This window comes from Stomoxys calcitrans, chromosome 5, assembly GCF_963082655.1.
Source record: "Stomoxys calcitrans chromosome 5, idStoCalc2.1, whole genome shotgun sequence".
Lineage (NCBI taxonomy): Eukaryota > Metazoa > Arthropoda > Insecta > Diptera > Muscidae > Stomoxys > Stomoxys calcitrans.
The window spans coordinates 153,339,810-153,350,451 of NC_081556.1; the positions used below are offsets into that span (position 1 = coordinate 153,339,810).

Here is a 10,642-nt window from a genome sequence, read left to right on the forward strand (position 1 = left end):
CAGACGAAAATATTAGGTAACCAATTTAGCAGATCTTTTTCTTGGGGAATTATGTTCGAAATCAAAAACAAAACATGCTAATGCTAGTTTCATATATCATAAATACTGCTTTTAAGGTTTGGAAAAAAAACTGAAGCCATATGGTTTTACCATACAACATAAATCGATTGAATTTTGATGTTTTAAAGCTAAAAAGGCAATTATGTACATATATGTCATTAAGTAAACGGTAGGATTCATGATTCAATCTATAGTAAATGAAGTGAAGAACAAATATTTCATTTCCATATTTCTGTGCCATATTTGATCGACGAACATCGCAATCATAGGAAATTTTAAAGCGAAGAAGGTTTAGCGAAAGGGGTAACAAGGTTGTCTTGCTGAAATAAAATGCAACACAATGTCTTGGAAATCTTTTGGTAATGAATTCATATAGTGCGAAGAATGCAAATATGAAATTTCCCAATTTGTACTGCTTTAAGTTTAGTAATGTCTTTGACTTTTTGCTCAAACAACCATGACATAATTACCAAGTAGTGTACTGTAATCAGCTGAGCACATTTTTTTCACGCGAAATGCACTATCTGTCAACGAGTTTTGGTTGTGTGTATGTAATGTAGTTAAGACCCACAACGCACACAAACAACGAAAAATGGCGCGAACTAGTAACACACACACAAAATCAAAGTTGCACTTATCGCTGATTTTGACAAATAGTGCACTCAATATTTTGATGTTGGGCAACTGCCACTACCTGGAAATGAATATATCTTGCGAACAAATCTCAAAAGGCTTATTTAAAAAAAAAATGTGAAGAAGACAATGCAAACACATGCTGTAGAAATAGTACAGAGTTCTATGAGTATAGAATAATTTTCGCTTCAACTCATTGCCCGCGGAATGGCCACCAATCAACTCTGCTTCAATGCTGCGTGTAGTTGTTTGATTTTTGTTTGTGTTCTGCGGATTTTGCATTAAAAGAATAGACATTTTCGCCGTGAATGAAGTCAATACTTTACGGTTTCAGATTTTGATCGGACTAATGTGGCGAAATTGTTAACAATTTTTTATACCCACTACCGTAGGATAAGGGGTATATTCCTTTAGTCATTCCATTTGCAACACATCGAAATATTAATTTCCGACACTACAAAGTATATATATTTCGGATCGTCGTAAAATTCTAAGACGATTTAACGATGTCCGTGTGTCTAACCGTCTGTCCACCCGTCTGTTGTAATCACTCTACAAGCTTCAAAAATTGTGATATTGAGCTGAAATTTGGCACAGGTACGTCTTTTCGATGCACGCTGGTTAAATTCTTGAATGGACCAAATCGGACTATATTTGGATATAGTTGCTATATAGACCGATTTTCCGATAAAGGGTTTAATGCCCACAAAAACTTCATTTTCCATTTTCCGATTTCACGGAAATTTAAAAGAGTGAGTATTTTAGGCCTCCCGACATCTGACCCAAATATGGTTCAGATCGCACTATATTTAGTTATAGCTGCCATATAGACCGATATGCCAGTGAAGGGTCTAAAGCTCATAAAAGCTTTATTTATTACCCGATTTTGTTGAAATTTAAAACACAAGCGGTGACTTCTATTTATTAGACCACTCAATGTCCGTGACGAAGTTGGGTGCATAATTTATCCAATTTTCATCGGATTGTGACAAACGGGGTTTACATATATACCCGAGATGGTGGGTATCCAAAGTTCGGCCCGGCCGAACTTAATGCTTTATTACTTGTTTTCATTTCTATTTCTCAATAAAACAAACGGCAAAAAAATTCCACAAAAATAAAGAAAAATTTGCTCTAATAAGCCCTAAACTATAGACTGTGTCTCATTTCTTAATTACGAAATAATTAATCAAAATCATTAATTAATACATTTAGCGAATTCACGTGTTTTGTATTTGTTTTGAATCAGACCTATTTTTGTGTTACCATACCTGTAATCAGGTGAACCATCCACTTGGGGGCCAACAAGAAATTCACTTTCTTCGAAGAATTTATATCCTCAGGCATTCAAAATGCAAATTATCTGGCTCGGATGAGGTTTAGAGAAATGATATGCCTGAGGCTCGTTTTTGATGGATTGGCCTATGAAAGTGACCATGTAGAGGGCTAATAAAAGCGAATGGAGACCAAATTTAAATTTCAGTCTAAAAAGATTACAAACGGGTATCAGTGATTACTGGGATTGCGGCCTAAACATGCAATGCAGGTGTAGCAGCAATTTAGCAGTTCTTTTGACTTTACTGGCTCTTACAGCAGCAATTCCAAAAAGTGAGTCAAGAATATCTCCCTCTATAATAAGGGTAATTTGTTTTTCTTTATTTCATCTCCATATTTTTTTTAGCAAGACGCGTTCTACTGCGCCCCTTGTCCGCCAAAGAGGTTTACAAAGTTCTTAAGGCTGCTGGTCGCGAGGATGCTATACCTGAGGGTCGTGTTGTCACCCAAGGATTATCAGCTATAACTGGTTTTGCTTTAGGTGTTGGCAGTGGCATAGGTGCAGCATTGCTTGTGGATTTGGCCACTTCCAATATAACCACCGAATGGTTAAACAGCGTCAACTGGACCGCTGTTGGAGATCAGTCCATAGACTATTCCCAACTGTTTGCAAATAACAATTTTAACTTTACCTCCCTATTCGGTGGTAGCAGTAGCAGCAACACCGCTGCCACTGGCAATTCTTTGATTTCCGAAGAAATTTGCTTTTTAAGCCGCAACATGGATTACAATGATCGGCAGGGGCGTCAAACAAGTCCAACGACAACAGGAACCGCTACCGGAACTGGAACAACTGGTACGCAAACACCCATCACAACCTCTCCAACAACACCAACCTCACCAACAACGGGTACAGCAACTACTACTGCAGGTGATGATGACACCACTTGCATAACCATTGAAAAGAATAGAACAAGGGCTCGAAAACGACGCTCGGCTCAGAGAAAGTTTTATAGGAGACATTTTAAAACGGAAACGAACGATAGACATGATTTAGTGGTCAAAAATGTGTAAAATTCTGTATTTGTTTATGTAAAAAAAAGGATCGTCTGAGAAGGAGAATTTTGGAAAATCTTTTAGACAAAGGATGAATTTTAGTGAAATAAAAACAGGATATATAGGTAAGTAACTAATAATGGGAATTTTTAAAAAGAAAGTCAAAAAGCATTGTTGGCGGTGGTTATCTATGTAAAACTTATGTACGAAGAGTTGCAGCTAGGCGACGGAAGTTACCGAACGCCTGCAGAAGGTTAGTCCTTTACTAAAGAAAAACAAGTAATAGCGTGCTATGTTCGGCCGGGCCGAATCTTATATACCCTCCACCATGGATCAAATTTGTCGAATTCTTTTCCGGTATCTATGTTGTGCTGTTTCAGGCTATAGACCGATTCAGACCATATTTGGCACGTATGTTGAAGGTCATGGGAGAAAAAAAAATTTCAGCGAAATCGCCTCTAGAGGCTCAAGAAGCCAAAATCCTAGATTGGTTTGCATGACATCTATATCAGGTTATTGACCGATTTGAACTATACTTAGTACAGTAGTTGGAATTTATAACAAAGCACGTCATGCCACAATTCAGCCAAATCGGATAGGAATTACGCCCTCTAGAAGCTCAAGAAGTCAAGTCTCCAGATCGGTTTATATGACAGCTATATCAGGTTATTGACCGATTTGAACCATACTTAGCACAGTTGTTGGATATCATAAGAAAACACGTCGTGCCAAAATTCATTCAAAGCAGATAAGAATTGCGCCCTCAAGAGGCTCAAGAAGTCCAGATCCCAGATCGGTTTATATGACAGCTATATCAGGTTATGGACCGATTTGAACCATACTTGGCACAGTTGTTGGATATCATGACAAAACACGTCGTGCAAAATTCCATTCCAATCGGATAAGAATTGCGCCCTCTAGATGCTCAAGAAATCAAGACCCAAGATCGTTTTATATGGCAGCTATATCAGGTTATGGACCGATTTGAACCATACTCAGCACAGTAGTTGGAATTCATAACAAAGCAAGTCATGCCAAAATTCAGCCAAATCGCTTAAGAATTACGCACTCTAGAAGCTCAAGAAGTCAAGTCCCCAGATCGGTTTATATGACAGCTATATCAAAACATGGACCGATATGGTCCATTTACAATCCCAACCGATCTACACTAATAAGAAGTATTTGAGCAAAATTTCAAGCGGCTAGCTTTACTCCTTCGAAAGTTAGTGTGCTTTCGACAGACAGACGGACGGACATGGCTAGATCGACATAAAATGTCACTACGATCAAGAATATATATACTTAATGGGATCTCAGACGAATATTTCGAGTAGTTACACACAGAATGACGAAATTAGTATACCACCATCCTATGGTGGAAGGTATAAAAATCAATTTGTGCTTGTTTGTAGGTTTGTTTGTGTGTACCTTAAAGACTCAGATACGGCTGAGCCGATTTTCTTGAAATTTTCATTGATGGTGCATAATGATCCCGTGGTGAAAATAGGGTACTACATTTCTTGATATCTGAAGGGGTGGCGGACCCTCCCCCTTAACCTAATTTTCAGAAATGCCAGATCTCGGAGATGGGTGGTGCGATTTAAGCGAAATTTTGTGTGCTCTCATGTATTGGGTTGCCCAAAAAGTAATTGCGGATTTTTTAAAAGAAAGTAAATGCTTTTTTAATAAAACTTAGAATGAACTTTAATCAAATATACTTTTTTTACACTTTTTTTCTAAAGCAAGCTAAAAGTAACAGCTGATAACTGACAGAAGAAAGAATGCAATTACAGAGTCACAAGCTGTGAAAAAATTTATCAACACCGACTATATGAAAAATCCGCAATTACTTTTTGGGCAACCTAATAGTACTCTTAAAATAAAAATTTGGTATCCAAATTTCGGATGGGTACCTAGGGGGGCCTCCCCACCCTAAAACCTACCAAACATATATATAGACAAATTACTACAATATGGGACTCAAATGCCATGTATTTAGGATAAGAAAACGTTTTTGATATCCAATTGTCGGACCAAGTGTTGGGGGACCACCCCCCAACCCCCAAAACACCCATACATCGGAAATAAAGGGTGATTTTTTTGAGGTTAGGATTTTCATGCATTAGTATTTGACAGATCACGTGGGATTTCAGACATGGTGTCAAAGAGAAAGATGCTCAGTATGCTTTGACATTTCATCATGAATAGACTTACTAACGAGCAACGCTTGCAAATCATTGAATTTTATTACCAAAATCAGTGTTCGGTTCGAAATGTGTTCATTCACCGTTCAGCGATGAGGCTCATTTCTGGTTGAATGGCTACGTAAATAAGCAAAATTGCCGCATTTGGAGTGAAGAGCAACCAGAAGCCGTTCAAGAACTGCCCATGCATCCCGAAAAATGCACTGTTTGGTGTGGTTTGTACGCTGGTGGAATCATTGGACCGTATTTTTTCAAAGATGCTGTTGGACGCAACGTTACGGTGAATGAACACATTTCGAACCGAACACTGATTTTGGTAATAAAATTCAATGATTTGCAAGCGTTGCTCGTTAGTAAGTCTATTCATGATGAAATGTCAAAGCATACTGAGCATCTTTCTCTTTGACACCATGTCTGAAATCCCACGTGATCTGTCAAATACTAATGCATGAAAATCCTAACCTCAAAAAAATCACCCTTTATTTACCGACCATGGCAATATGGGACTCAAATAAAAGGTATTTGCGAGTAGAATACGAATCTGATATTCAAATATGGAACCAAGTGTCTGGGGCTCCACCCCTTCCCCAAAACACCCTCCAAACAGGACTTATTTATTGACCATGGCAATATGGGTCTTAAATAAAAGGTATTTGAGTGTAGAGTACGTATCTGATATCCAAATATGGGACCAAGTGTTTGGGGGGAGGCTTCTCCCCAAAAAAATCCCCCAAAGGGCACAAATTTACGACCTTAGCAATATGGGACTCAAATGAAAGATCTTTGGGTGTAAAGCACGAATCTGATATCAATATTTGGAAAAAGTGTCTATGGGGCCACCCCACCCCCACAGCTCCACCCAAAAAAGAAGTATTTGCTGACTATAGCAATATGAGGCTTAAATAAGAGGGTTTTTAGAGTAGAACGCAAATCCGATATATTTTTCAAGGTCAGCTCACTAAGTGGCCGCCCATCCCCCAAAACACCGCCAAGCTGGTGATGTTTGCCGACTATGGAAATATGGGGCTCAAATTAAAGGTATTTGGGAGTTGACCACGTATCTGATATCAACATAAGGGGCCAACTGTTTAGGGGACGTCCCACCACCATAACAACCCCCAAATGGGACATATTTGCTCACCAAGATATTTGCTGACTTTTGCAATAAGGAGTTTAAATGAGTTTAGAAAACAAATTTGATATCCAATTTTGAGGCCAATGGCAATAAGGGGTTCAAATAAAGATGTATGAGACTAGAGCACGTTGCTGATATATTTTGTGGGCTTAGTGTTTGGGGGACCACCCCAATCTCCAAAACACCCCCAAATCGGCCATATTTACCGACCATGTCAATGTGGAGCTTAAATGAAAGGTGCCATTTTCGGAACCAATTTTCTGGGGGTCTACCCCTTTCCCAAATTACCCCACAAACAGCAATTTGTTACTGACCATCGCAATATGGGGCTCAAACAAAGGTATGTGGGAGTAAAATACGAATTTGATATCCAAATGTAGGACCATGTATTTAGGGCATCAACCCTTTCCCAAAACACCCCCAAAGGAAAAAAAATTTTCGACCATATATGGTCGAATATGTGGCTCAAATGAAAGGTATTTGAGTTAGAAACTAATTTGTTAACCAATTTTGAGACCATGTGTTTGGGGGATACCTCATCGTGTAAACTCTCCTAAACCAATGTCAATATGGGGCTTAAATAAATGGTATTTGAAAGAAGAGAATGGAGTACACCCTACATCCAAACTTAAATTCGTAAACCAATAAAGATATGGGATTCAGACTGTTATTTTGGGTTGCCCAAATAGTAATTGCGGATTTTTCATATAGTCGGTGTTGACAAATTTTTTCACAGCTTGTGACTCTGTAATTGCATTCTTTCTTCTGTCAGTTATGAGCTGTTTCTTTTAGCTTGCTTTAGAAAAAAAGTGTAAAATAAGTATATTTGATTAAAGTTCATTCTAAGTTTTATTAAAAATGCATTTACTTTCTTTTAAAAAATCCGCAATTACTTCTTGGGCAACCCAATATTTTCCTTAAAAGTTTAATTGTCGGAAATAAATATTCCAAGGAAACTTTTGTTCCATATAAAGTAAAAGAAGCGCAGCGGAGCAGAGGATCAGCTAGTATGTTATAAATCAAAACGATTGTTTTGATTATTTTATTGTCTTTTATTATGGCATTCATGTTGCCTATAAAAATCCCCTAAAAATTCATCTTGAAGAGCAGAGTATTAACCTTTTTACTGGAATATGGCGCTGTGAAAAAGAAAAACTATCTCAACTTTCGTTATGCATAGCGATATGAGATCAGACATTGAATCACAAAATCATTTATCATGGCTTTCAATAGATGGCTTGTAGAGGAACCTTTGTGGCCTCAATATTGTTTTTGGCCTGCCAGAATAAATTAAAAAGACAAGTTAATAAAAACAGATGGACTTATAATCAACTTGTCAGTAAATTAAGAGATGAGAGCTAAGAGGTCTTTGGTTTACCTCTAACATTTTTAAGGTGTGGGAATAAAATTTTAAATCAAACATGATATTTAAAGGGGATTTCAAAAGGTTGGCAACGGTCATTGTCATAATTATAACAACTATATCCACTGAAGGTATTATTTTTTTTTAAACCTCTATCAAATTTATATAAAATATTTTTCAAACAGCTCGACATGTTCGTTTACTCCCTTTAACCGCGAACCAAGTTTATGAGGTTTTGCAAAAAGCAGGCCGAGAAGATTCTGTTCCCGAAGGTCGTATTATAACCCAAGGAATTGCAGCGGTTACAGGATTTGGTGCAGGTTTGTTAAGTGGTATTGGAGGCGCTCTAATCTTTGACTTGCTAACAGCACCTGATGACACAGCGGCATGGTTGAATGGAGTTTTTGGTTGGAGAACTGCATCAGGAATGGCTGCATCACCTCACGTGAGCGAAGAAATATGCTTTCTTAGTCGCAATTTAGATGACGACTTTATGAGGGTGCCTCAATCATTAGACTATGGTAGAAGCACTCAGCCAACAACCGCAATGGATGGTTATTCACCAACGTTTACCAGCAATGCTGAAGACGACGATGCCGAAGATGTTCCCTACACATCGACTACAACAAATGAAGATGTAGAAACTACCTGCATTATTGTGGAGAAGCCAAATGCTAGAAGTCGAAGGAAAAGGAGATCAGTGTAGTTGTAACTTGGTGGCCAAAATCGATATACGAATTAAACACTATTTTTAATTTATTGAAATATAATAACTTTGATTAAATATATTCTAATGCTTAGATTTGATGAAACCTTATGGAGGAAGTTTAATTGTGAGACTATTAAAAATTACAGTTTGTTGTCTTTGACTCCATTTCTAATATCTCAAGTGCAAGTGCAGACTGAGACCAAAATCCATTGCTGCAATCATGCTCAAGCAGCAACTAAAATACTCTCCTTTTGTAAGCTCAAAATAAAAAGCTCCGTTTTTATACCCACCACCGAAGGATGGGAGTGTATTCATTTTGTCATTCCGTTTGCAACACATAGCAACGTCCGTCCGTCTGTCTGTCTATCTGTTGAAATCAAGATATGGTCCGGTTGGAGACCTGTGTAAAATGTCAGCCAATTCGAATAAGAATTGCGCCCTTTGGGGGCTCAAGAAGTAAAATAGAAAGATGGATTTATATGGGAGCTGTATCAGGCTATAGACCGATTCAGAGCATAACAAACACGTATGTTGATGGTCATGCGAGGATACGTCGTACAAAATATCGGGCAAATCGGAAAATAATTGCGACCTCTAGAGGCTCAAGAAGTAAAGATCCCAGATCGGTTTATATGGCAGCCATATCAGGTTATGAACCGATTTAAACCATTCTCAATACAGTTGTTGGAAATCACAACAAAACACGTTGTGCAAAATTTCATTCAAATCGGATAAGAATTGCGCCCTCTAGAGTCTCAAGAAGTCAAGACCCATGATCGGTTTATATGGCAGCTATATCAATACATGGACTGATATAGCCCATTTATTGGGTTGCCCAAAAAGTAATTGCGGATTTTTAAAAGAAAGTAAATGCCGATCATATACCCCCATCACCGACGGATGGGGGTATATTCATTTTGTCATTCCGTTTGCAACACATCGAAATATCCATTTCCGACCCTATAAAGTATATATATTCTTGATCAGCGTAAAAATCTAAGACGATCTAGACATATCCGTCCTTCTGTCCGTCTGTCCGTCTGTCTGTTGAAATCACGCTACAGTCTTCAAAAATAGAGATATTTAGCTGAAACTTTGCACAGATTCTTTTTTTGTCCATAAGCAGGTTAAGTTCGAAGATGGGCTATATCGGACTATATCTTGATATAGCCCCCATATTGACCGATCCGCCGATTTAGGGTATTAGACCAATAAAAGCCACATTTATTATCCGATTTTGCTAAAATTTAGGACAGTGAGTTGTGTTAGGCCCTTCAACACCCTTCTTGGTTCAGATCGGTCCAGATTTGGATATAGCTGAAATATAGATTTAAGGTTTTGGGCCCATAAAAGGCGCATTTATTGTCTGACGTCCCCGAAATTTAGGACAGTGAGTTGTGTTAGGCCTTTCAACAACTTTTTCAATTTTGCCTAGATCAGTTCAGATTTGGTTATAGTTGCCATATAGACCGATATCTCGATTTAAGGTTTTGGGGCCATAAAAGACGCATTTACTGTTCCTTCGATCTTCTTCCTAGAATTGACACAGATTGGTACAGATTTGGATATAGCTGCCATATAGACCGATCTCTCGGTATAAGGCATTAGGCCTATAAAAAGCGCATTTATTGTCCGATGCAATATGGCACAGATCGGTCTTGAGTTGGATGTAGCTGCCATATGGACCCATCTCTCGATTTAGTGTTTTGGACATATAAAAGGCGAATTTATTCTCCGATTTCGCCACAATGCGAAACAGTGAGTTGCGATAGGCATTTCGACATTCGTCTTCAATATTATATTAAATTTAAGAGATCCCTTTAACAATCAACTACATGGTCTTAAACTGATGTCTAAAACTGAATCGGAAGCAACAGACCAGCGAGAGGCCAAAACCAAAGGATCCTTCTATGTGTGTGGGTGTATGAGTGTGTTATTTTTGGACAAAATCTTAAAGTGGCTGATTTCTTTCATTTAACAACTTTATCCAGCTGAGGACATCTTGTCCATGCCGACTGATGGTGTTTGCATAAAAGTCACCATATCATGCATCTTCATCCAACACTCGACTCTGTCATCAGCATTACATTTCGATTTTATTTTTATGATTTTGTTAGTCCTTGCATCCCTCCGGCCACCAACGACCATCTCAGTCTGCCATCATCATCGGAAAACGGAGACGGGTTTTAGTTCTTATCAGCAATTTC

General features: G+C 38.2%; 1 protein-coding gene across 1 annotated transcript; it reads left to right on the forward strand.

Annotated features, from left to right (window-relative positions):
* The first annotated feature begins 2,228 nt into the window (after positions 1 to 2,228).
* On the forward strand, positions 2,229 to 3,042 carry LOC131998021 (uncharacterized). Its single transcript, XM_059369977.1, has 3 exons — positions 2,229 to 2,301; positions 2,375 to 2,575; positions 2,654 to 3,042. The coding sequence occupies exons 1-3, from the start codon at positions 2,229 to 2,231 to the stop codon at positions 3,040 to 3,042; spliced, it is 663 nt and encodes a 220-aa protein (XP_059225960.1).
* The last annotated feature ends 7,600 nt before the right edge of the window (positions 3,043 to 10,642 follow it).

Bases quoted from the DNA above. Each gene is read 5' to 3' on its own strand.
- LOC131998021 (XM_059369977.1), top strand. From the start codon at position 2,229: ATGCAATGCAGGTGTAGCAGCAATTTAGCAGTTCTTTTGACTTTACTG. The intron at 2,302-2,374 runs GTGAGTCAAGAA...TATTTTTTTTAG, and splicing joins TACAGCAGCAATTCCAAAAA to CAAGACGCGTTCTACTGCGC. The intron at 2,576-2,653 runs GGTTAAACAGCG...ATAACAATTTTA, and splicing joins TTCCAATATAACCACCGAAT to ACTTTACCTCCCTATTCGGT.